General features: G+C 39.1%; 1 protein-coding gene across 1 annotated transcript in view; it reads left to right on the top strand.

Moving 5' to 3' along the window:
• OPHN1 (oligophrenin 1) overlaps positions 1 to 26,520 on the top strand; it is a 440,991-nt gene that overhangs the window by 384,762 nt on the left and 29,709 nt on the right. Inside the window, exon 19 of the mRNA XM_063083139.1 lies at positions 6,952 to 7,111. Coding sequence (XP_062939209.1) covers positions 6,952 to 7,111 — 160 coding nt within the window. The remainder of the gene's footprint in view (positions 1 to 6,951; positions 7,112 to 26,520) is intronic.

Here is a 26,520-nt window from a genome sequence, read left to right as displayed (position 1 = left end):
TCAGAAGGAGAGAACAAACATAAGGGTACTAGAGATGGGAAGGGAGGGAGGGAGGGGGTTTGGGAAGTGATAGGTTGAGTAAAGGGCGTAAAGAAATATCATGATTTATAAGAATAAGTATGCCAATAATAAATAATAATTTTTTTAAAAAAAATAAGCTTAGTTCGACTGGAAAATTTACACAGGAGATGAAAATTCATGTGCTTTTAAAATACACATAATTATTCGGCCTGACAACTGCTGCTTTCACAACCTGTATGATGATTATATCTATGCCTTTGTAATGTGTTCCCACGGCCAGTCTGTTTTCTAGGCTAATAACGGGCAGAGTCAAACTGACCTCAGCCAATTTGGGGATCCCAATTACCCAGTTCTTTTCGGTTGGTACCTGTAGATTCCATTAGCCAGAGATAGAACACTAAGGGTCACCTCCCCAACAATCTCACTACTAGTGGAATATTACAGCGGAACCAAGCCTCAGGTCTAATTCTGCCATTCATACAGTTATTTATCAGCAAGCAGACACAAAAAGAGTTGTACAATGTGTTCCATAAACTGTGAAGTCCCAGCTCTCTGTCCTTTCAGATGCTCTGACAGCATCTTGTGTGAAAGGTTCTTTGAGACAGATTAGCAACATAATTGAAGTCAGGCAATAAAATCCTGTGATCTAGTAGTCCAAATGCAAGATCCCTTCATAATCAGGCCTAAGCCTGGGCTACCATTCCAAAGGATGTGGGCTATTAGGCTTGCTGGATTCTTCTTATTTTTGTAATAATACTTCTGTTATTTCAGAAGCAATACTGTGCAAATTAGAAAATACAGAAAAGCAAAAAAAAAAAAAAAGAAAGTAAAAGCTTTCTATTCCCAGCATTCAATTATCACTGCTGTTTTTTGTGTGTGTGTGTGTGTATGTGTGTGAATTTATATATTAATTTTTAGCTCCCACCAATAAGTGAGAACATGTGGTATTTCTCTTTCTGTGCCTGACTTGTTTCACTTAATATAATTCTCTCAAGGTCCATCCATGTTGTTGCAAATGGCAGTATTTCATTCGTTTTTATAGCTGAGTAGTATTCCATTGTGTAGATGTACCACATTTTCCGTATCCACTCATCCGATGATGGACATTTGGGCTGGTTCCAACTCTTGGCTATTGTAAAGAGTGCTGCGATGAACATTGGGGAACAGGTATACCTTCGACTTGATGATTTCCATTCCTCTGGGTATAGTCCCAGCAGTGTGATAGCTGGGTCGTATGGTAGATCCATCTGCAATTGTTTGAGGAACCTCCATACCATTTTCCATAGAGGCTGCACCATTTTGCAGTCCCACCAACAATGTATGAGAGTTCCTTTTTCTCCGCAACCTCGCCAGCATTTATCGTTCAGAGTCTTTTGGATTTTAGCCATCCTAACTGGGGTTAGATGGTATCTCAGTGTGGTTTTGATTCAATTATCACTGCTGTTAATGTAGCACATTCTTCTGGATCTTTCTCTGTGTGTGTGTGTTTATGTATACACACAGACATTTGCATTTTTTACCCAAGTGAGATTATGGTGTTCTTCAACCTACTTTTTTCAGTTGAACAATTTCTGCCTTCTCAGATCATGTTAACATTTTCCCAGTTTACCCAAAAAAATGCCCTTTATAGGTGTTTGTTCAAAATAATACCCAATGTAGGACCACACATTATATCTGCTTCTTATGTCCTTTTCATCTCTTTTATCTAGCACAGTTTCTTTTTTTATGTCACTGGCTTATTGACAAGACCAGTCGTCCTGCAGAATGTTACTTACTAGTTTTGTCTGCTTCCTTTCTTGTCATATTTTTCAGTTTGTTCCTCTATTTCCTGTATTTTCTCGTAAAGTAGACGTTATATCTAAAGGCTAGATGGATTCAACTGAACTAGTTTTTGGTTAGAAGACATCATAGGTGATTTGTTTGATGCAGCATGGGTACCTTATGCTGTTTCACATCTGAAGATGTATAAGATTGGTCGATGCACCTTACTGATGTTAAGATTGACCATTGCTATATTCTTCTACCCTCTTCATGCAAGGTTGAGGGTATCTATACAACATTTCCAGTCAATTCATATATCTTATACACATCTAGGCAATGCGAAATCATTTTTACCATATATCATGCTAATTAACAAGGCCTTTGGTGTTGATTGGAAATGAAGTTAGCTGAGGCTTGTAGTCCCTCTGGCTTCTAATTAGTCTTTTAAATGCTAATCACCCCTCAAGTATGTAAGTATATATTCATGATGAGAATACTTATAACTAACCTGTCCTAGAGTATACATGAATACTAACAAACACATATATCAAATTTCATCAGTTCTGAGGGTTACTTTTCTTTTTCAAATTGTAATCTGAGTTCTAGATGCATCTTAAAATCAATAGTTTTTTAAAATCACTGTTGTCAGGCAGCCGTTGTGATGTAATTATCCTAGCCTCTGCATGCATGAACTTGGTAATAGCTGCTCATATTATAGTCACTTCAGTTAAATTACGTTCATTGTGTTTATTTTCTATTTAAAATGTCTTCAAAAATATTACATGATGATTTGACAATGAAATTATTTTTTTTTCTTAGTAGTATGTAAAGTAATGTTGTGGTTGCAATTGATGGCAGTGAGGAAATTCAGGACATTGCTCTATGTTGAAGTATTTAAAGTAAATTACAGATAATATAACACCAGTGGAGGAAGCCAAAGCTGTCTGCCCTTTAAAAAGGACACCATCCTCAGGGAGGGGGACTGCTTACTGGTAGCACTGACTCACTTTCTCCATTATTGTCTTTTCCTTTTGAAGAATTTTTTATTACACAAGATTTCCAAATATATACAAATATAGAGAAAACAATATAAGGAATTCTTGTGGGCCCATTATCCAGCTTCAGCAATTATCAGCACAATACCAATTTTGTCTCATCTATATCTTCACCCCTTTCCTCTTGTCCCATATTATTTTGTGGCAAATCCAAGACATCAAAATATTTCATCCATAAATATTTCAGTTTGTATCTTGAAAAGATGAGAAGTCTTTGTAAACATAAATACAATAAAATTGTCACATCTAAAAAGGAATTAATAATAATTACTTAATATTATCAAATATTCTGCTTTCAAATTTCCAGTGGTCTCAAATATGTTTTTTTTCTTTGAATCAGGATCCAAATTATGTCTATACATAGCAATCTGTTGAAATATTTTTTGTTTTGTTTTGTTTTAAGTCTCTTTTAATTTCTAGCAGAGGTTGGCAAATATTTCTGTAGTCAGGTAGTACATATTTTTAGGCTCTGTGGGCTCTATGGCTTCTATCACAATTACTCAGTTTTATCAGTGTAGCATGAAAGCACCCAAGGATGATATGGAATTGAATTGCAAAGCTATTATGTTCCAATAAACCTTTATTTATAAAAGCAGATGGTAGGCTGGATTTGGTCCAAGGGCCATAGTTTGGTAAGCCCTGATCTGTAACAGTAGTTCTCAAACTTTGATATATATCACAATCATCTGTAGGGCTAATAAAGATCACAGAGGCCCAGGTCTGATGAAGTGTAGGATAAGGCCTCTATATTTTTACCATGTCCCTGATCTGTAGGTTTCCCTTTCACCTCTTTCTTGTTTCTTTTAGTTTATTTAAGAAAACAGGTCATTTGTCCTTTAAAGTTTCCCACAGTTGGGTCTACAGGCTTGCTCTGATTCCAGTTTTTTGTTGTTGTTGTTTTTGGGGGGTTTTGGGGGGTATGTGTGTGTATGTGTATGTGTGAGTGGGGAGGCCAAGCATACTTAATAGACGGTTCTGTGTTCTACTAACAGGAGACACATATTTTCAAGACCAGGACTTTCTTAGATTCATTGAATGGAAGAGCTGGAAGGCCCTTTAGGTTATCTAATAACTTTCTCATTTTACAGACAAAGGAACAGATACCTAAGGATGGAAAAAGATAAGCCCAAAGCTACACACTATGTTGTTAATAGAACTAGGAATATGATTGGAGGCATCTCCTTATGTAGGAGTCAGAGTGCATAGAGTTCTCAGGGCCATTGAACACTAAAGCTGGAAGAGACCTTACAGTTTATATAGACAGCCTCCCATCATTCTGCCAGGTGCCCTCTAAACCAAACTGGCAGCCTGTGGACCAGATCCAGATCCAAATGTGTTTTATTTGTCCTGCACTATTTTGAAAAAAAGAATGATTTGGCTTCAGCATTTAAAAAATTCAAGTAGTTCACATCAAAGTATAGACTTCAGGAAATGAGATTATTTGGCCACACTGGACCTTCATGCCCACGTGGCAATAATCAGCTGGAGTTGACTAGTGGTTGCTCCCTTTGGAATGGGCACAAGCTTTTAATTTGCCACAGTCCCCACCACTCTCAAGTGTTTTAACAAATATTATATTAGGGTTAGATTATAGATGACCCAGGAATTCCCCTTTCTTAAAACTAGAAGTAACTCTCTTGATTGTGTGTCTCTACAGTTGTGAGAAAATAGAGATCTGGAGAATGTCTGCTTGTCTAAATGGGGCAGCTACTTCTCACCAGGCTGTTTCCCTCATTTAAGGTGTCTACCTTGCCCCTCTAGGCATTTTAATTTATGATATCTAATCTAAACCAATCAGAATTATTTTCTCCTGCAATGGGTCTTTCTACAAACTCCCTCAGATACCCATTCCTTTCTTTTAAATTTTGATGTTGAAAAAGTTGTATGCATTTTCTCTAGTCTATGTGGTCTAAAGATTCCTTTGCTGAAGAGATTCCTTCGCTGTTAGACCATATCACAAACTCCTACCTAATTCACTATTCATGATGCTCTTGTTTTTGGTTTCATTCATCTTGCAATCTACAATTTGGGGTGTGACTTATGCCTCTTAATGCTTTTCAACATGTATAATAAAAGGAGAGATCCCAAATGCAAAGAAATTTCCCCAATGAGTAGGTGACCCTCCAAATCTCATAAGAAGGCCAAGAAGGAAGAGTATTCTAAATGGGATACCAAGAACCTCCCTCAGAGAAATAGAAGGTGGCTTTAGGTTAAAAGGGGCTCCCATAGGAATTTTGATTTTTTAAGAGGAACTAGACAAGCAGGCAGTGGGATGCAATTGAGACCAGTAAATAGGGGTTTGAATCCCTGCATTGCCAGGTATTCACAAACTGTGTAACCTTGATGAGTGCTTTACCCTCAGTGAATCTAGGCTTCAAAACTAAAATATTCTGCCTTGTGGAGTTGTGATGATTTACTGAGCTGCTGGGAAATTGAACAAACATCAGTTCCCTTCAAAGCTCACAAAAAGAAATAAGCATGTGTCCTTGCCTTGTCCGTAGTAGTTTGGCCATTTTAGATCACTTAGTGGCTGCATGGAGATAATTTTCCATTTTAATATCTGAAAAAATTCTTTCACTAAAGAATAAAGGTTAATTGTAGAGGTATTTAAACTGTTGAAAAGAACCCATCACCAGCTTAGTAATATCAAAGGCCTTGAATGGTTGCTGTTCATTACCATCTGAATGGTACTCAGCCTTTGTCTAGGGCTTAACAGACTTCATTAAGATTTGTCTAAGGATTCTGTCCCCCTCAATTACCTACTTAGTGTCAAGAATCTGTCTGTTGATGGATCAGCCTCTTAGAAACCTTGTACTGGGGAAGTTTGGAAAATTATTGTTTCAGGTGGGCAGCTGGGCTGTTTCATCTTTTCACCTGCCCAACCCCACAGCCAAACTGACCAGAGGGCTGCACCCCTTTCACGTGGCTGCCTCCAGTACTGTTTGAACGAGTACTAGAGGAGCTCAGTTCCTTTAACAATAATAAAATAGTACCTGCTGTGTGCCAGGCACACACACTTGGAAGTTGTTTACCACCTGGTGGTAGAGGCAAATAAGTAAACAGAAAATTGCAACATACTCTGCTTGCCAAGATGAAGACAGTGGACTGTTATTGTCCTGAAAGGAGATGTTACCTAATGTGCAATTCAGAGGATGAATAGACATTTTTTAGATGTAGGTGAAGGAGGACATTCTAGGGAAAGAGAATGGCATGAGCAAAGATATGGAGGTCTAAAACAACATGGTGTATCCAGAAAACCCTAAGCAGTTTAGTATAATAACAGTGTCAAAGGTCAGCAGTGCCTAGAATGGAGGCTCCTGGAGAGATAATAATAACAACAGATACTTTACAGGGTGCCAGGTACCATGCTAAAGCAATTTACCTCTATTCAACCCTTCGAAGTGGGTACTGTTTTCATAAGTGTAAAAACTGAAGCCCAGAGAGGTTAGAGTGAGTTAACACTCCCTGTTGTACAACTGGTGAGTGGCAGTGTTGGGATTCAAACCTGGTCAGCTTCAGGGCCTAAACTGTGAATAAGCATTAGAAACAGGGGTCAAGTTATGGGTGGCCTTAATTGCCACTTTAGAGAGAGTTGACCCTGTCCTGTAAGTGACAGAAAGCCACTAAAGGGAATTTAAGCAAGGAGAGTGACGAGAGATCAGAAAATCTGGGATTACAGGCCCTTCTCTGTAGCTAACTGATTGAGACTTCGGGCAAATTCATTTCCTTTTTTCATCTGTAAAATGAGGAAGGTGATAAAGGGCTGATCTTAAGGATCTCTTTCAGCTCTTTCAGGTTTTTGCTTCTCTAGCTGTGGGTGGGGAAGGAGGTAGGTTCCTGACGGGAGAGACTGATAGGCACTCTCTTCATCCGCTTTGTTCTTTATACATGCTTTTCCTCTTGCCTTAAAGGACCTTTTACTTCCCTCCTGCCTATCTAAATACTTGAAGGCAGTTCCCCACACCCTGTCTCTTAACTCCTTCAGTGCTGCTAGCTAAGTCCGTGTCTCACTTTGGCTCCTAATTTTCTTGTATTGTTTGCTAGTGGTTTTCTTTGTAAACAAGGGGGTATTGGAGCAAATCTTGGTAATATCATTTTCTTTCTCTTCTGGCAGTGTGTGTGAGCACAGCAAAGAGAATCTTATGACCCCCTCCAACATGGGGGTGATCTTTGGGCCCACCCTGATGAGAGCTCAGGAGGATACTGTGGCCGCCATGATGAACATCAAGTTCCAGAACATTGTAGTGGAAATCCTAATTGAGCACTTTGGCAAGGTATGTATTTCCCATTCTCACTGCCACTCCTCCAAACATGTGACTCTTTCTCCCAGCCACCTTACCACTTTAAAAAAAAAACCAACAGCAAAAAATCAAACAATGTAATTAGAAAGTGAACAAAAGACATGAACAGGATGTACTGATGGCAAATAACCACATGAAAGGATGTTCAAGATCACTAGCCATTAGGGAAATTGAAATTAAGACAATGATGAAATATCACTACTACGTACCTATTAGAACAGCTAAAATTTAAAAAAGTGACACTACCAAATGCTGACAAGGGTGCACAGAAACCGAATCTCTCATACACTTCTGGTGTGAATATAAGATGGGGCAGCCTCTCTGGGAAACGGTTTTTCAGTTTCTTTAAAAAAACTAAGCATACACTTCCTATAGGACCCATCATTTACACCCCTGGGCATTTATCCCAGAGAAATGAAAACTTATGTCCACACAAACTCCACAGGGATTTTACTTAATTAATCCGTAAAGCCCTTACTATGTGCCAAACATTGTTTGAAGCATTGTACACGTATTAGCACATTTACACCTCATTTCACTTAAGGAGAAACCAAGGCACAGAAAAGTTGAGTGACTTTCTAGGGTTCCAGAGTGAGTAAGCGTTCGAGCTGAGATTTGAAACCAGGAAGTTCCAATCTACACTATACCACCTCAAGATATTTGTGATGTTTTTGAAAATGGGTACCTGAAGTAAGTGGAGGTGAAGGTCATTAGAGATAAGGTGGCCAGAGAATTTTGAGGCAAGAGCTGCTAAAGGGTCATCCACATAGTGAAGATTTTGATTAGAAGATTTTTTTAATCCTAACATTTCGTGGTCAGATCATGGGTCTTGTATGCTTGGCTAGGAGTTTGTTCTTTATCCTGAAGGCAGTAGTGAGCCATAGAAGCTCTTCAGTATATCATGATTCATTGCATTTTAAATGTTCTAATTCATTTACAAGTGGGTAAAAGGAGTGACACCAGAATATTTAGTCTCACATTAGTTTAAAAAAATAGGGTTTTGTTTTGTTTTTATCCTGTATAATTTCTAGGGGAAAATGCCAACTTCAGTTTTACCAGAAAATCTGTTCTTTGACAAATGACCTTAATCAGTATCCAGTTTCTGAAGGTGTGATTTTTTCAATGCTTTTGACCAGGATGCCAAAAGCATATTTTCTGGCATGACTTGAAGAGCAACTAAAGTACTGGTTATCTGTTATTCTCAAGATCTAATAGGAGGCTGTTTCTACTAACTAGTGGTTAGCTGTTGAGTGAAGTTATCACACCCTTGTAACCTGTAAGTATGGGTTAAGTAATTGAAGTTCTGACCTTTGTGTGATACCAGAGAGGTACCCTGATCATGTTTTCCAAACAAAGACATGGTAACCAAAGATCTTTTCTGATTTATGAATTTATTTCATATGAAACATCTTACATGGAGATATGAAATCCCCATTTATTACATATTTATCAAATTACCTTTTTGAAAAAGAGAAAAATGATGATGCGTGGGTGAGAATCTTCCAGAAATTCTGGACCTTGCGTAGGTGTAATGTTATAGGATAATTGTGGGGATTAAAAGAGATAATATATGTGGGAACTGATGCCACTCTACAAGTATCAGGGATTATATGTTCCTGCCAAGTTGTTCAGTTAATGGGATATGATTTTTCAGTTGATATGTTATAATTTCAGTAATGCATTTTTTTCCATTTACATTTGCTCTTTAATAGAGAAGGACTTAAACACATTGGTTTCAAATTTCTCTGTAATTCCCTTCCTTCAGGGTCTGTAAATAAAATTTAAATGCATCGGAGGAATTGATACTTAAAGGAGTTTATTCCTAAGTCTTGCTCAAAGAATTTTTTTTTTAACAGTTTGAATCATCTTTACTAAATTGCTTCTTTTCTAATTGGAAAGTAAGTAATTTGTAGGGGAAGAAGATCTACTTCTACACTGATTCCCTAGAACCACGTTGTCAATTATTCTGAAGTTCTCTGTCTTCCCATCTCACTGAGGAGTGTGTATCAGGGTGCCTGAACCTGATGTTGCTAGCTTGAGACACAGAGTTAATGTGGACCAATGAGGGAGGCTGCTTCTGTTTTCTGAACATTTTGTATTGAGGAGCTGCAGGAATTACAGGAGAAGAGAGAGGTCAGCTCTGAAGGCAGTTCTTAGCAATTTAGTTTTGAGGTCAAATAGTTATTTCACTTAAGGAGACAAAATATGGGGTAGATTCATTTGAATATTAGAACTTGAAAGAGACCTTAAATACCTTCTGGTCCAGGTTCTTCATTTTACACAAAGCCTCTTTTTGCATGCCACAGTAGTGGTAACAGACTTGTATTTCTCCAACTCCATGCCCACTTGTCTATGCTTTGGAACCTCATCCCACCCCACAGTTCTTCCCAATTAGTTTATAAAAGAACTCAGATACCAGCCCCAACTCTTACCAGTTGTCTCACTTGTGCTTTGCATTCTCATCTTCTCAGCTACACAACCTGGCACCGGCCATTTTCCTCCTTTATTGTTCCTGAGACCACGGTATTGGAGCTAGAAACCAGCAGGTCTGCCTCCTTAGAATTAAATTTGTATTCAGTGAACATGGAATCAGGCTATATGCCCAGCATGGGACAATGTACTTTTAGCTCATTTAGTCTTTATTCTAACTCTCTGAATGATGGATATTATTATATCCATTTCTTAGATTAGGAAACACAGGTACTAAGTGTGGTAAGGGGCAAAGCTAAGGCTTAAATCTAGGTCTGTCTGTTAAGGCTGCTCTCAGAGAATGGGGACCTGTTTTATGTGAGATGTTAAAGACAGCAGTGAATTGCGCTTGTCTTTACATCACTGATGTTGACTTGGCTGTTCTAGCTTCCCTTGAGTTCACTCCTCATTGCCAATCTTTCTCTTTTACTGGGTGGGTAGCTGCTTTATAATCATATAGGCTCTTGCTTCCCTGCCTTAAGTATGGTTTTCTTGGAGAATATAAATTATTTTTGAGATAATTAAAAAGTCTATTACCAGTGTATGTCTAAATGGATTTTATTCTTATTTCCAAAGATGTATCATTAGAAGTCATGGTTGACGGAACTGGAAAACTGAATGGTACAGTCTTTGCTGCAGAAGTAGATGGTTGAGCACAGTTCTTCCTGTAAACTGGCCAGAGAAAGCTGGGTTGTTCTCAGTGAGAAGTTAGTGGGAACTCGAATGCTGCCTATCTTCCCAAATGGCCAAATAGGACCTTGTCCAGGAAAAAAAAAGCAATGTCAGAGCAATGTAACGGATTTGAGGAGGCAAACAAGAGCCCCTTTTAAGAAACAACACTGATTTACGTATCTTTCAGACACCCCATCTAGCAACCTAGATCAAACAGAGCGCTCCAGTCTGGTCTGTTCCTCCTTTGTCTCTGAAATGTGGCTTCTGTGAATTTTGTCTACCACCAGAGGGCAGCAAGAGAACAAATGAACGTGTCCCTCTACTTCTGCTTTCTAGAATAATAGATACATACATACGTTCATATGTACATACAGGCTTATATACATACATAGATACTGTAAAATATGAGTAAATGTATAGTTACACTATAGATTTACTGTATAGATTTATATTTTATATATGTGTATATAAATTTTAAATGTATCCTTTATCTACATCTACATATTCATATATATTGTATATCTATGAGGGTACTTCAAAAAGTTCATGGAAAAATAGAATTAAATGATAATATAAATCTTTCCATGAACTTTTGGAAATATCCTAGTGTGCGTGTGTGTGTGTGTGTGTGTGTACACACTGTATATGTGTGTGCGTATGTGTCTGGGTATGTATAAATAGAGGGAATCTAATTAAGCCAGGTCTCCACTTTATTGCCTTTAATTTCTGAAATGATAAGGTTAAGCTAAAAGTTATTAAAAATAACATTTTTATTAGTTTGTACATGTGAGGACATTTTCAGAATCTAATATATAGTTAGCTGGGAATTTGGCAAACATTCTCAAATGAATCTTCAGAAAAAAATATCCTTAAATATTAATATTAAGATCAATTTGTAACCTGAAGGAAAATATCTTCGAGAGGAAAATTATTAAGATTGAGAAATTTCATATGTGTTCATTAATCATAGTGAATCTTTGAAAATATAGCTTCAAGTTTTCAACATTTGCTAAGTCAAGAATTCCTTCACACATTCTCCAAAAGCCCAGTTCTCTCAAGCTTTGAAGAGCGTTCAGGACCTGTTTAAGGTAAATAAGCATGTCCAAGCCTAATAACATAGGGGTTAAGTGTGGGATGCAGCTGTGAGCTGGGGTTTACCCCCAACATTCAGAGAACTAGAACGTTCCCAAGTAACCCTTTTGGTTCTGGTCATCCTAAGAATTATGCTTAAGATTCAGCAGAAGGGGGAGAATACCCTCTCCTTCCCTTTTTTCCCTCTCCAGCTAGCATTCTAATAATAATTACAATAGTAAAAACAATAGTTAGCATTTTTTTGAGGGCTAGCTATGTGTCAGGCACTGTGCTAAATATTTGACATTCAGCATCTCATCCCATTCTCACAACAACTTTATGAGGTATTCCTCCATTTTACATACAGGTAAACTTGAGGCCTAGAGGGGTTAACTTTGTTATGCATTATCAAAATCAAATATCTGTTTTTATTTTCATTTTGGAGGCTTCTGCTTTGTGTGTGTATGTGAGGGAGAGAGACAGAGACAGAGAAAATACAGAATCAGAAATTTTTGAGAATTTGAAAACATCTCCAAAATCATAGAGCCCATTCCCCTGGCTAATTGCCTTAGGAAGAGAATATCAAGGGAGAGAGAGAACGAATTGAGATCCTGTTGAGGATACCTCTATCTACTCAGCATGGATTGTATGTTTTCTACTGAGAATGGGATGGCAGAAGAGTTGCTCTTGTAGACCAACTTAGGATGCTTTTAGGCTGGGAAAATAAAGACTTACAACTATAAACAAACAATGCTGTAAGGACCTCTAAGAAAAGCTACTTTTGACTACAAAGACTTAATAGATACCAAGGTAAAAAGATTATGGGAGAATGCTATCACTAGGATAGAGTTCATCTCCTGTCAATACAGTAAAGGGGTGGTGGTACAGGACATGAGAAAGTACTAAAATTTGTTGGGCAATATACTATGCACAAAGTACTTAGGACATTTATCTCATTGAATTCTCCCAACTGTCCAGGGGGAAGGTCTAATTATTACTCTAATTTTAAAACTGAGGAAAACAAGGCTCAGGGAGGCAAACTGGCTTGTTCAAGCGCACCCGGCTAGTAAAGGATGGAGCTGGGATTAAACCTCAGGGCTGTCTAGTTCCAAAGGTATTTTTCCATTTTTTCCACTACATTCTTACCTCTAGAGATATTTGGAAAGCCTATAGAGGTGGCCTAGACAGTTTCAGGGTTCTTTGTAAGAAGACTTAATCCAAGAAAGTAGCAGAGACCTAGCCATCAAACCCAAAATGTCAGAGCAAGAAGTCCACCCAATCTCTCAGTGTTCCTCCACTGATTCCTGGTCTCTGAAATTCCTACTGGCACTATCACCAGACCTAGGAAACTTGGTTTGCTTCAAGTCAAAGCAAACTGTTTCATACAGGAAGTACTGTGTTTTAAGGAAAAGGGACATTACATTAGGCATTAGAACTCTTGGTTCTAGTCTCAGTTCTACTATCTACTACCTTTGGGGCCTTGGGCAAGTCACTTCCCCTCTTCAGGCATCAGTTTTCCTATAAGTATAACGTTTGGGTAGGGTTAGATAGGATTCTAGAACGTTATAGCTAAAAAGGCCTTAAAGACTATGTGTTGCTGAGACCAAAGACAGCCTTAGTGACATCCTCTTTTAAAAAGTTGGCTCTTGGTAACAACAGACGTGACATTTTCAAAGTTCTGTACATACTTTAAGCAAATTTGGTGACACACTTGATGTTTAAAGTGGCCTGTGCCAAATGCTAAGAACTCATTATTTTTGACCCCATTGCCACCTTTGTTTCTAATGTAGTTCAGAGTATGATTTTTGCTAATATAACCAGACCCCAGAAAGCTCAACATAGTCTCAGCCAGGGTGTAAATAGAGACTCAGTGGAAAGCTGGGATTCATCAGGGCCAAGTCTTGTAGCTTTGATTTATAGAAAGGCAAGATGTTTTTTGTACATTCTGATATTTGCAGCCCTGAAGCGGTATCTGGAAAGAATCTGGATAGTTGCTCAGTTCTGCTAAGATTTCCAAGAGTTAGAATGAGTCTGGATCTCTTGACTTTTGGCAATTGGAAATGACCATCTTATGTCAAATGTCTTCTCTCTTTCACACCTGAGAACATGACAGAGAAGAATCTGGAAGAGGGTTGCAATGTGACCAAACTCAGGCAAGCAGTTTATGAACCCCTTCCTAGTGGAGGTGATCCCTCTCCTGGCTGTGCCTCAAAGCCCAACAAATGTTATCATCCAGATTTACTCCTCAGAAGCCTTTGGAAGAGGGATTCCCAGTAGTTGGACTCCTGACTACAACCGCGGGCAATGGCCAAGGCCCATCAGAATGAAATAGTATTCACTGGATACTGAGTTCTCTTAGACCAGGCCTTTAGAATTCACCTCAGCAAACACTCATTCAGTGCCAACCATGTGCACAGAAAATAAATAAGCACTGGTTTGACCCAGACTCTTCTCTGGCCGTTCTTTGGGCCTTTTCCTGAAGTTAACCAGTCTTCAGAAAGCCAAATCAGTCTTTCTGGAGTTTTGAAGGGTAGGAATAAAAGTTCTGCCTGATCCTGTTTCCATCCAAGGAGTTACTTTTTAAACTTAAAATGTTGTTTTCTTTATTTTATTGGAAAGAGTGTTAGCCTTAAAGTCAGACACATCTGAGTTGATAGCATAGCCTTGCCACTTACTATTAGGTGACTTTGAACAATGCATACTTTTTTCCCACCAAGCCTTTGGCTTCAAATGCTCTCTAGTCTTCTCCTCAGTGAGTCAATCTAGTCTGTCTATGAGTTACGAATTCCTACTTAATTTTTCAGCTATAGAAGAACCACTTCAGTGTCTAGAGGAGGAAAATGAGGGCTTATACCCTGTCAAGTTCTAGTAATAATTTCTTCAACTTTCCATTTATGTTTTCAGTTATCCTCTCTTCCTTTAATCCTGTGGAAAGGGGTAGATAGAGGAATTTATTTTATGGTGACCCTTATGTTCTAGTTGATGAACCCTGTCCTTCAAGTACAAGTTCTCTTTGGAGAGAAAAGCATTTGTGTACAGTGAAAGGAACTTGTGAATAATCAATAAATGAGTTAATGTCTGTGAAGCACTTAGAACTGTGTTAACACTGAATAGGAGTTGACCATTAAAATCAACTCTGACCCATGGCTTGCATTTGGAAAAAATTTGTTCCATCAAAGCGATATTTTAGTCAGTTTTCTGGGTCAGCAGTTAGTACCACCATTTACACCTCTTCCTACTATTGTTATCACCTCCCCTTTACAGTGGTTACATGAGATGCAGGGGAGCTAGTTTTATATCCTATGCCACCTGGAAAAGCCCTGTACACTATGACTTTCCCATTCCTTTAGGGTTCGTTTCTGTTATTTTCAAATGGTAGTTTGTTCTTCCTTTCTCAGAACCTGCTTGTAAATCCTTTCATGGATCCGCAAGAAGTCAGTGGGGAATTAAGTAGAGCAAGCTGGGTTTCTTTTCTTGGGCTTCTCCTAACTCTCTTTCATCTCTAAAAGTTTTCTTATTAAAATTGGGCTGCCAACAGTAAGTCAAGAGATCTTGGGCCCATTCTCTCTTCCCTTCCTCCTCTCTTAAGAGAAACTGTGAAGCTTTTCCCAAGTTTTTCTTCCTAATTCCACTAGTTATATCTGTACTTTATAGCCCTGTTTTCAATGCACTAATGATATACATTCATTCAATAAATACTTACGAAGTTCTTCTTATGTACCAGGCAAAGTTCTAGGCACTGGGGGTATACCTTTAAACAAAACAAAGGCCCTTCTTTCATGGATCTTACATTCTACTGGGGAGAGACAGATGATAAACAATTCAATATATTTATCACGTGGTGATAAGTGCTCTGAAGAAAAATAAAGGAAGGTAAGAGGTTGTTGTTTTATAAAAGGTAGTCGGAGAAGGCCTCTATTAATGTGATATTTAGGCAAAGAACTGAATAAAGTAATGATACAAGCCATTTGTAGATATATTGGGGAAGAGCAGTTCCATGAACAGTGAAAGCCAAGTGCAAAGGCCCTGAGGCAGAAGCATGCTTGGCATGTTGAACAGCATAGGGACAAGAGTGGCTGAAGTTGAATGAGCAAGGAGGACCATTTGCTCCATTTCTCTTCCCAAAAGGAGTAGCAGTAACACATAGGTTAAAGCTCATCATTAAAAAAGAGAGATGTGCAGTGAGGCCTTTGGAAAGCTCACAGAACAGAAAGAGAGGTAAGTGGTTTCTTCCTACCATAGTCATTGCAAGTATTTCCACATTAAAGCTTGGCTCCAAGGTTTACATGTGTAGGCCAGCTTTAGGAATGATGTTGCAATCCATAATGACTGTAGGGTTATACAGGCCACACTTTAATTTTAGAGAGGGCACACAACAGGAAGCATTCCCTCCTCTTTTCTAGACGTCTCTCACTTAAAAAGAGTATGGTTTTAAACATACCAAGCACTTTCCCAGCTCTCCTTACTGACACATTGGCAGAACTGGTCTCAAAGGTTTCTGACCAATGTCTCAGTGTGCTTGGAAGAGATAGGGCCTGTAGACAGCACCCTGTCCAGGTGGAATCAACAGCTCTCATTAAAAACCCTAGAAGTCAGTGAACCCATATCTACCGTAAGGACTGTGTAGCTCCTTGAAGAAGAGCAGGCTGTGAGGAAGGGGTTTTGTCAGTGAGAAGTAAATAATTTTTGTAACTAGAAGAGGGAAATAAGATCATTTAATCAGGCAGAGACCTTTAATCTGGGGCCATTGAGTCCATATCCCCTGATTTGCATAGCATGTCACCACTTCACTCCCTCTTGCTTCAATTTCAATCTTTCTCTTTCTTCCCTCCTACTCTCCTTTTTCTCCCTTCCTCTGTTCCTTTCTTTATATCTCCCTCTGTGTGTGTATGTTTCAGTCTGTCTCTTTCTAAGGAAACATAGGTTTAAGTTCTTTTTAGGGTTAGTAATAATTATATTAATTACCATTAATCGAATGCTTAATATTTTCCAGGCTAGGCTGGTTTACATATATTATCTCATTCAGTCATCACAACAACCCAGTGAGGGAGACGGTATTATTATCCTCATTTTGCAACTGAAGTTTTCCAAAGTGTAATCTGAGCCTCAAGTTTGAGACGCATATAATTTCCCAAGGTCCTTAAATACATAGCTAGTAATGGCAAAGCCTCAACACAAATGACTCTGCCTCTAACCTGATTCTTTAACCTATATATTGTACTCTTTCTTCCCAATTATAGTTGTAGAAGGAATAAGTGGGAAAAAAGCTCTTTTATTTAATATGCTTTAAAGGGCCTGGCCGCCAGATTCATCCATTCATTCTAAAAACTATCATTGAGCTACTATCTCTGGGCTGGTGCCTTCTCTAGCTTCTAGAGATAAATGAGACAAAAATCTCCACTGTCACAAAAGTCATGAGACTGGCAGGGAATTTAGACCAACTAACACTCAGGATGCAGTGTGAGAAATACTGTGATGAAGATGTGCATAGGATGCTATGGAAGCACATGGAAAGGAATGTGTACCTGTCTTGGGAATCAGAGAAGGTTTCATACAATGGGTAATGTATGAGGTGAGTCCTGACAGAAGAGTGAATTAGTTAAGGTACGGGCTTACCACCCCTAACAAAGGCCCTTCTATAACACAGGACTGCAAATTCAGTGGCTTAAATAAGAAAGAGAGAAGTTCATTTTTCTCTCACATAAAAGTATAGAGGTGAACAGTCCAAGATTGGTGGGACAGCTCTGCCATCCTCACAACTTACCTTTAATCTATGGGTCCTAGATAGCTGTTCCATTTGTCTCCATTTACCATGCAGAAAGAAAGGGACAAGAGACAGAATGGAAAACATATAGCTTCTTTATAAAAATGATCCAGAAGTTTGCATACATCATTTCCTCTTGTATTCTATTGTCTAAAATTTAATTATATGGCCTTAGCTAGCTGCAAGGGAGGCTAGGAAATGCCCAGCTAAAACTGGTAGAGAAATCTGGTAGTGCATGGATGCCCAGTTAGAACTTAGTGACTTCTATCAGTAAAAAGAAGGGGAGGGTAGATATTGGAAGATGGCAGAATAGACAGTACTCAGCGTCACCCTCTCCCACAGTCAACCAATTTACAACTATTGAAAAGCAATTACTGCCAAGTTGGGGCTGTTAGAGCTCAGGGGAAGAGGAGGAGAGACCTACAGAGTTCATGAAGGGAGGAGAAGCCACAATAAGAGAAAGAAAGGATTGCTCTGACCATTTTGAGCCCTGGCCATTTCAAGACTGGCCCTGGTGAACATATGGAGCAAGGCGGGCAAAAGCCACTGCTGTGCCCTTTGGATGAAGTTGCTTGGAGGCAGCAGGGGAGAATAGGGCCTTGGTGGCCCCCAGGCCAGCAAGACCACTAACATGGTTCCCGTGGACCCACATAGGAGCGAGGGGTCACAGACAACAGAAAAAAGGAGCCACTCAGAAGCCAGTCAGTCATCACAAGGGACTAGCACACAGTCCATCCCATGGGAAGTGTTTGGAGTGCAGGGGGTGGTAGAGACAGACCCACTGGGGTAACATTGGGGCACAGGATAGATAGCTGATCTGCCCTCCAATCACCACAGGGCCACTCAGTGGAGACTGGTCAGGAATATAGAACTTCAGAGGGTGCAGTTTGCTGAAAAAACTCAAGCCCAGACCAGAGTTTCCACAAAACCCAGGTGTATCAGAACTCACAAGACCTGGAAGAGCTTACAAGGTTAACAATTAAAACCTGAGCTGCACAAAAACCTTCCGCAGGGAATCAGCAGCAAAGCAGCATTTTAGCTCAACCAGAAGGCTCAAGTACAGGTTCCCATAGGAAATTCCCCCATTTTAGAAGTAACCAAAGGACAAGAAATTAGTTCCAGTACAGAGTTTGAGTGGTGGGAACAGCAAATAATCCAACACAGAACTGAGAGAAAAAACAAAACACCCACAGATCAAAGTTCTGATATTAACCAGTGAAGGTCTAATACCACCAAAGAACACCTATAAAACCTAGAAAGACTGGAAGCCACCGGGCTCCCAAGCCAGGTCGGGGGGTAGGCCGAGATCCCCAGTCATGTCTCCCTGATGTCTGCATCCAGCCCAGTGACGACCACCGAGCCGCCATGCCCCCCGACATCCACATTCAGCCCAGCAATGACCACTAAGCTGCTGCCGGGAGTACCCTGGTCTCCTGAGCAGGGGTGGTGGGGGACCGAGAGCCTCAGCAATGCCCTTCCGATGTCTGTGTCCAGCCGTGCAATGACCACCAAGCCACTGCTGGAAGTGCCCCAGGTTCCTGGGGTGCGGGTTGCTGAGTGCCTCAGCCATGTCCCCCCAAAGTCCACATCCAGCCCAGCCATGATTGAGCTGCTGCCAGAAGTCCCCTGGTCTCACCTGCCAGAATGAGTGGGGTGCCATGGGCTTTGGCCACACAACCCCTTCCTCCTATTGCCACCCCCTTCCCCTCCTGCCAACTGCTCCACAACAATATCTTAGAATATAAAAAAGTAATAATAATAATAAATTTTTTAAAAAGTAAAACTAAAAGAAGGGGAGGAGGATGGATACTAGAAAGCAATTAGCAGCCTCTGCCATAAGAGGTAAAAGTGTTTTAGGCATAGAGAACTCTGGATACATACAGAAATTAGAGATCAAAGAACTAAAGCACTACTTTAAGAAACTGAAGAACTATAATAATTCAGTATGACTGTAGTGTAGGTGAATGCAGAATACTGGGAAATGGGACTGGAGATTACAGGCAGTGGCCACATTAGGGAGCACCTCATATGTTAACTAAGGAGTTTGGACTTTGTCCTGAAGACAGTGAGGAGTCACTGAAATATTTTAAACAGGGGAGTGACACAATTAGATTTGAGTTTAGGAAGATCACTCTATCTGCAATTGGGTAGACAGATTAAAGGAAGGAGTGACTGATGGCAGAAGGAACAGTTAGGAGACTATTGCAGTAATCATAGGCAAGATAAGACAACTAAAGCAGGAATAATAAGCAGAGGGAATAGATTAGAGAGGCACTAAGGAAGTATAATTGATAGAACTTGTTGACTAATGAATGTGGGATGTGAGAGAGAGGGAGGATGTTATGATAATAATGTCCAGATTTTTGGCTTGAACATTAGCATTGTTATAGGTAATAAAAATTTATATTGGAAGAATTAAATGTGTTTAATTCTAAAAATGTTGAGTCTGAGATACTTCTGGGTTATCCAGATGACAGTATTGAGCAGGCAGTTGGATATGGTATGGAAGCCAGTAGAGAAATCTGGTAGTGCGAGCTGTGAGAGTGGGTGAAACTGTTGAGAAAGTGAATGAGTCTAGATTAGTGAGATCATTACAGGCCTGAGAACACAATCCTGCAGAAGATCAACATTTGGAGGGAACCAGTGAAAGAGATTGGGCAGTGTTCAGAGAAGGAAATGTGATCATTCATAAAGGTAAAAAGAAAGGCATTTTTAGACAGGGAATGGTTGTGTCAAATGTTGGAGCAAAGTCAAAATAACGATTGAAAACTGCCCTTTGGATGTTGAACATCTTTTTATGTTTGCCGTTATTGTGTCTTGGGTAAAGTGTCTGTCCAAATAACTCAAAGTCACAAAAAGTTTTCTCCTAGAAGTTTTATAGTTTCAGCTTTTAAATTTGGGTATAGATCCATTTTGAGATAGGTTTTATAAGTGGTGTCAGATATGGACTGAAGTTCATTTTTTTGCATATGGGTATTCCATTGTTCCAGTACCATTTGCTGTCCTTTCTCCACTGAATTGCCTTTAAAAAAAAAAAAATTAATCTACATATTTGTGAGATTATTAGTGTTTCTGTTCCATTGATCTATTCACCTATCTTGACACTAATGCCACTCTGTCCTAATTATTGTACCTTTATAATAAGACTTGAAATCAGGTAGTATCAGCCCTCTAACTTTGTTTTTCTTTTTCAAGATTGTTTTGGCTATTCTTGGTCCTTTGCATTTCGCTATAAATTTGTGAATCAGCTTGTCAATTTCTGTATAAAAGCTTACTGGTATTTGGATTGTGTTCAATCTGCAGATCAATTTTGGGAGAATTTACATCTCAACAACAGTGATTCTCCCTACTTGTGAACAAACTATATCTCTCTGTTTATTTAGGTTTTCTTAATTTTTCTCAGCCATATTTTGAAATTTTTTTTTTTTTTTTTTTTTTTTTTTATAAGAGGAAACAAGCTCTTTTGCTTTTATTTGGTTTAATTTTATGTTGTTATTCTGGGGACATATCTTTGCTGTAACTCTTTTTTTTTTTTTTTTTTTAAATTTTTATTTATTTATTTTTTTAATTTTATTTTGTCGATATACATTGTAGCTGATTAATGCTCCCCATCACCAAAACCTCCCTCCCTTCTCCCTCCCCCCCTCCCCCCCAAGAATGTCCTTTCTGTTTGCTTGTTGTATCAACTTCAAATAATTGTGGTTGTTATATCTTCTTCCCCCCCCCCCCGTTTGTGTGTGTGTGTGTATGTGTGTGTGTGAATTTATATATTAATTTTTAGCTCCCTCCAATAAGTGAGAACATGTGGTATTTCTCTTTCTGTGCCTGACTTGTTTCACTTAATATAATTCTCTCAAGGTCCATCCATGTTGTTGCAAATGGCAGTATTTCATTCGTTTTTATAGCTGAGTAGTATTCCATTGTGTAGATGTACCACATTTTCCGTATCCACTCATCTGATGATGGGCATTTGGGCTGGTTCCAACTCTTGGCTATTGTAAAGAGTGCTGCGATGAACATTGGGGAACAGGTATACCTTCGACTTGATGATTTCCATTCCTCTGGGTATATTCCCAACAGTGGGATGGCTGGGTCGTATGGTAGATCTATTTGCAATTGTTTAAGGAACCTCCATACCATTTTCCATAGAGGCTGCACCATTTTGCAGTCCCACCAACAATGTATGAGAGTTCCTTTTTCTCCACAACCTCACCAGCATTTATCGTTCAGAGTCTTTTGGATTTTAGCCATCCTAACTGGGGTTAGATGGTATCTCAATGTGGTTTTGATTTGCATTTCCCTGATGCTGAGTGATGTTGAGCATTTTTTCATATGTCTGTTGGCCATTTGTATATCTTCCTTAGAGAAATGCCTACTTAGCTCTTTTGCCCATTTTTTAATTGGGTTGCTTGTTTTCTTCTTGTAAAGTTGTTTGAGTTCCTTATATATTCTGGATATTAATCCTTTGTCAGATGTATATTTTGCAAATATTTTCTCCCACTCTGTTGGTTGTCTTTTAACTCTTTTAATTGTTTCTTTTGCTGTGCAGAAGCTTTTTAGTTTGATATAATCCCATTTGTTTATTTTTCCTTTGGTTGCCCGTGCTTTTGGGGTCGTATTCATGAAGTCTGTGCCCAGTCCTATTTCCTGAAGTGTTTCTCCTATGTTTCCTTTAAGAAGTTTTATTGTTTCAGGGTGTATATTTAAATCCTTAATCCATTTTGAGTTGATTTTAGTATACGGTGAGAGGTATGGATCTAGTTTCATTCTCCTGCATATGGATATCCAGTTATCCCAGCACCACTTGCTGAAGAGGCAGTCCCTTCGCCACTGAATAGGCTTGGTGCCTTTGTCAAAGATCAGATGGCAGTAAGTGTGTGGGTTGATTTCTGGATTCTCTATTCTATTCCATTGGTCAGTGTGTCTGTTTTTATGCCAGTACCATACTGTTTTGGTTATTATAGCTTTGTAGTATAGCTTAAAGTCAGGTAGTGTTATGCCTCCAGCTTTATTCTTTTTGCTAAGCATTGCTTTGGCTATGCGTGGTCTTTTATTGTTCCATATAAATGTCTGGATAGTTCTTTCCATTTCTGAGAAAAATGTCTTTGGAATTTTGATGGGGATTGCATTGAATTTGTATATCACTTTGGGTAGTATGGACATTTTCACTATGTTGATTCTTCCAATCCAAGAGCATGGAATATCTTTCCATCTTCTTGTATCCTCTCTAATTTCTCTCAGCAGTGGTTTGTAGTTCTCATTATAGAGATTTTTCACCTCCTTGGTTAACTCAATTCCTAAGTATTTTATTTTTTTGGTGGCTATTGTAAATGGGCAGGCTTTCTTGATTTCTCCTTCTGCATGTTCACTATTGGAGAAAAGAAATGCTACTGATTTTTGTGTGTTGATTTTGTATCCTGCTACTGTGCTGAAATCATTTATCAATTCCAACAGTTTTTTTGTAGAGGTTTTAGGCTGTCCGATATATAGGATCATGTCATCTGCAAACAGGGACAGTTTGACTTCATCTTTTCCAATCTGGATGCCCTTTATTTCCTTCTCTTCTCTGATTGCTCTGGCTAGTACTTCCAACACTATGTTGAATAGAAGTGGTGAGAGTGGGCATCCTTGTCTAGTGCCTGTTCTTAAAGGAAAAGCTTTCAGCTTTTCCCCATTCAGGATGATATTGGCAGTGGGTTTGTCATATATGGCTTTAATTATGTTGAGATACTTTCCCTCTATACCTAACTTATAGAGGGTCTTTGTCATGAATGAGTGCTGAACTTTATCAAATGCTTTTTCAGCATCTATAGAGATGATCATATGGTCCTTGTGTTTGAGTTTATTAATATGGTGTATCACATTTATTGATTTGTGTATGTTGAACCAACCTTGCATCCCTGGGATGAATCCCACTTGATCGTGATGAATAATTTTTCGTATGTGTTGCTGTATTCTGTTTGCTAGTATTTTAGTGAGGATTTTTGCATCTATATTCATCAAGGATATCGGCCTGTAGTTTTCTTTTTTGGTTATATCTTTACCTGGTTTTGGTATCAGGATGATGTTTGCTTCATAGAATGAGTTTGGGAGATTTGCGTCCGTTTCAATCTTTTGGAATAGTTTGTTAAGAATCGGTGTCAATTCCTCTTTGAATGTTTGGTAAAATTCTGCTGTGAATCCATCTGGTCCTGGGCTTTTCTTTGTCGGGAGCCTTCTGATAACAGCTTCAATCTCCTTTATTGTTATTGGTCTGTTCAAATTTTCTACGTCTTCACGGTTCAGTTTTGGGAGCTTGTGTGTGTCCAGAAATTTATCCATTTCCTCCAGATTTTCAAATTTGTTGGCGTATAGTTGTTTATAGTAGTCTCGAATGATTCCTTGTATTTCAGATGAATCAGTTGTAATATCGCCTTTTTCATTTCTAATTTTTGTTATTTGAGTCTTCTCTCTTCTTTTTTTTGTTAGCCATGCTAATGGTTTGTCAATTTTATTTATCTTTTCAAAAAACCAACTTTTTGATTCGTTGATCTTTTGAATTGTTTTTTGGTTTTCAATTTCATTCAGTTCTGCTCTGATCTTAATGATTTCTTTCCGTCTGCTAACTTTAGGATTGGATTGTTCTTGTTTTTCTAGTTCTTTAAGGTGAAGTGTTAGGTTGTTCACTTGCCATCTTTCCATTCTTCTGAAGTGAGCATTTAATGCAATAAATTTTCCCCTCAATACTGCTTTTGCAGTATCCCACAGGTTTTGGTATGATGTATCATTGTTTTCATTAGTTTCAATAAACTTTTTGATTTCCTGCTTGATTTCTTCTTGGACCCATATGTCATTAAGTAGAATGCTGTTTAATTTCCATGTGTTTGTATAGTTTCCAAAGTTTTGTTTGTTATTAATTTCTAGTTTTAATCCATTGTGGTCTGAGAAGATACATGGGATAATTCCAATTTTTTTGAATTTATTGAGACTTGATTTGTGACCTAATATGTGATCTATCCTGGAGAATGATCCATGTGCTGATGAGAAGAATGAATATTCTGAGGTTGTTGGGTGGAATGTTCTGTAGATATCTGCCAATTCCAATTGGTCTAGAGTCTTGTTTAGATCTTGTGTTTCTCTACTGATTCTTTGCCTAGATGATCTGTCTAATATTGACAGTGGAGTGTTCAGGTCCCCTGCTATTATGGTATTAGTGTCTATTTCCTTCTTTAGGTCTAATAGAGTTTGTTTTATAAATCTGGCTGCTCCAACATTGGGTGCGTACATATTTATGATTGTTATGTCTTCTTGATGGATCAGTCCTTTTATCATTAAGTAGTGTCCCTCATTGTCTCTTTTTATGGTTTTTCGTTTAAAGTGTATTTTGTCAGATATAAGAATAGCCACTCCAGCTCGTTTTTCTTTTCTGTTTGCATGGTAAATCTTTTTCCATCCTTTCACTCTTAGTCTGTGTGAATCTTTATGGGTGAGGTGGGTCTCTTGTAGGCAGCATATAGTTGGGTCCTGCTTTTTGATCCAGTCAGCCAGTCTGTGTCTTTTAATTGGGGAATTTAAGCCTTTAACATTAAGAGTTGTTATTGAAAGGTGTTGATTTATTCCTAGCATTTTATTGGTTGTTTGGTTGTCTTAGGTGTCTTTTGTTCCTTGCTTTCTGATTTACTGTTTGGTTTCTTTGTTTGTTGGTTCCTTAGGTTGTAGATAGTGTTTTTGTTAGCTTGTTTTCTCTTCATGAATGCCATTTTTATTGTACTAGCGGGTTTAGATTTTTCTTAGGTTTTTATGGCAGTGGTAGTTATTTTTCAGGAACCAAACCCAGTACTCCCTTGAGGATTTCTTGTAAGGGTGGTCTTGTGGTAGTGAACTCCCGCAGTTTTTGTTTGTCTGAGAAATATACTATTTGCCCCTCATTTCGGAAGGATAGCCTTGCAGGGTAGAGTATTCTTGGCTGGCAATCTTTGTCTTTTAGTATTTTGAAAATATCATCCCATTCCTTTCTAGCTTTTAGGGTTTGTGATGAAAAGTCTGATGTTAACCTGATTGGGGCTCCCTTATAGGTGATTTGACGCTTCTCTCTTGCAGCTTTTAAGATTCTCTCTTTGTCTCTGAGTTTTGCCAATTTGACTATGACATGTCTTGGAGAAGGCCTTTTTGGGTTGAATACATTTGGAGATCGTTGAGCTTCCTGGATCTGAAGATCTGTGATTTTTCCTATACCTGGGAAGTTTTCTGCCACTATTTTCTTGAATATGTTTTCAATGGAATCTCCATTTTCCTCCCCTTCTGGAATACCCATGACTCGGATATTTGAGCGCTTGAGGTTGTCTGATATCTCTCTCAGATTTTCTTCCATGTCCTTGATTCTTTTTTCTTTCTTTTTGTCTGCTTGTGTTATTTCAAACAGCCCATCTTCAAGTTCAGAGGTTCTCTCTTCAACTTCGACAAGCCTGCTGGTTAAACTCTCCGTTGTGTTTTTTATTTCGCTGAATAACTTCTTCAGTTCAGCAAGTTCTGCTACATTTTTTTTCAGGACATTGATTTCCTTGTATATTTCCTCTTTCAGATCCTGTATACTTTTCCTCATTTCATCATGATGTCTAGCTGAGTTTTCTTGTATCTCATTCAGTTTCCTTAGAATTATCACTCGAAATTCCTTGTCAGTTATTTCAAGGGCTTCTTGTTCTATAGGATCTAGAGTATGAGATTTATTAACTTTTGGTGGTGTACTTTCTTGATTTTTTGTATTTCTGGTGTCTTTTTTTTGGTGTTTATTCATTGTGGCAGGGGGTTTCACAGTCCACCGGTTTGAGACTAATGACTAACTAGGATGTTGCTGTGGTTGCCAATTTGGTATGGCTCCCGCCGTGACTGCTCAGTTGGCCTCTAGTGTCTTGTGTGTGTGGTTTCCTCGGGTCTTGGGCTTCTCCGGGGATCCACCTTTCTGGTCAGCTTGTACTCTGCTGGGCTGGTGGATCACGCACCACAGGGTGTGTGATCTCTGTTGAGCTTTCACTTTCTGTACAGGACTTCTCCCCGTTCCGTGTGCTCTGGCCCAGGCTGTTAGATCGTGCAGTGGCGACCCCACCGGGTGTGTGGTTTCTGTCGAGTCTCCGCCTCCCTGGCCGCACGTCTCCCCCCTCTGTGCACACTGTGCTGGGCTGGGGTGTGTCTTCTGCACCCCTCGTCTATCAGCTGGGCCTTCAAGACCCTGCTCAGCACCGCCTCGCCCAGGAAGTCTACCAGGTTTCTGCTAGGCACAGACGACCGGTCTCTCTGGGTGCCTTTGTAGCACTGTGTAGATCTTTCTTGGGTCTTGTTCACCTTTGTATCCCCCCGGTATAAACCGAGTCTAGTGCCCGCCTGCAGCCTGCTCTCCGGCAGGTTCTAGCGGACCTGGGAACTCTCCTAC

This window comes from Cynocephalus volans, chromosome X (genome assembly GCF_027409185.1).
Source record: "Cynocephalus volans isolate mCynVol1 chromosome X, mCynVol1.pri, whole genome shotgun sequence".
Classification (NCBI taxonomy): domain Eukaryota; kingdom Metazoa; phylum Chordata; class Mammalia; order Dermoptera; family Cynocephalidae; genus Cynocephalus; species Cynocephalus volans.
The sequence above is the reverse complement of the archived record's forward strand: the minus strand, read 5'-3'. Positions and strand labels throughout refer to the sequence as shown.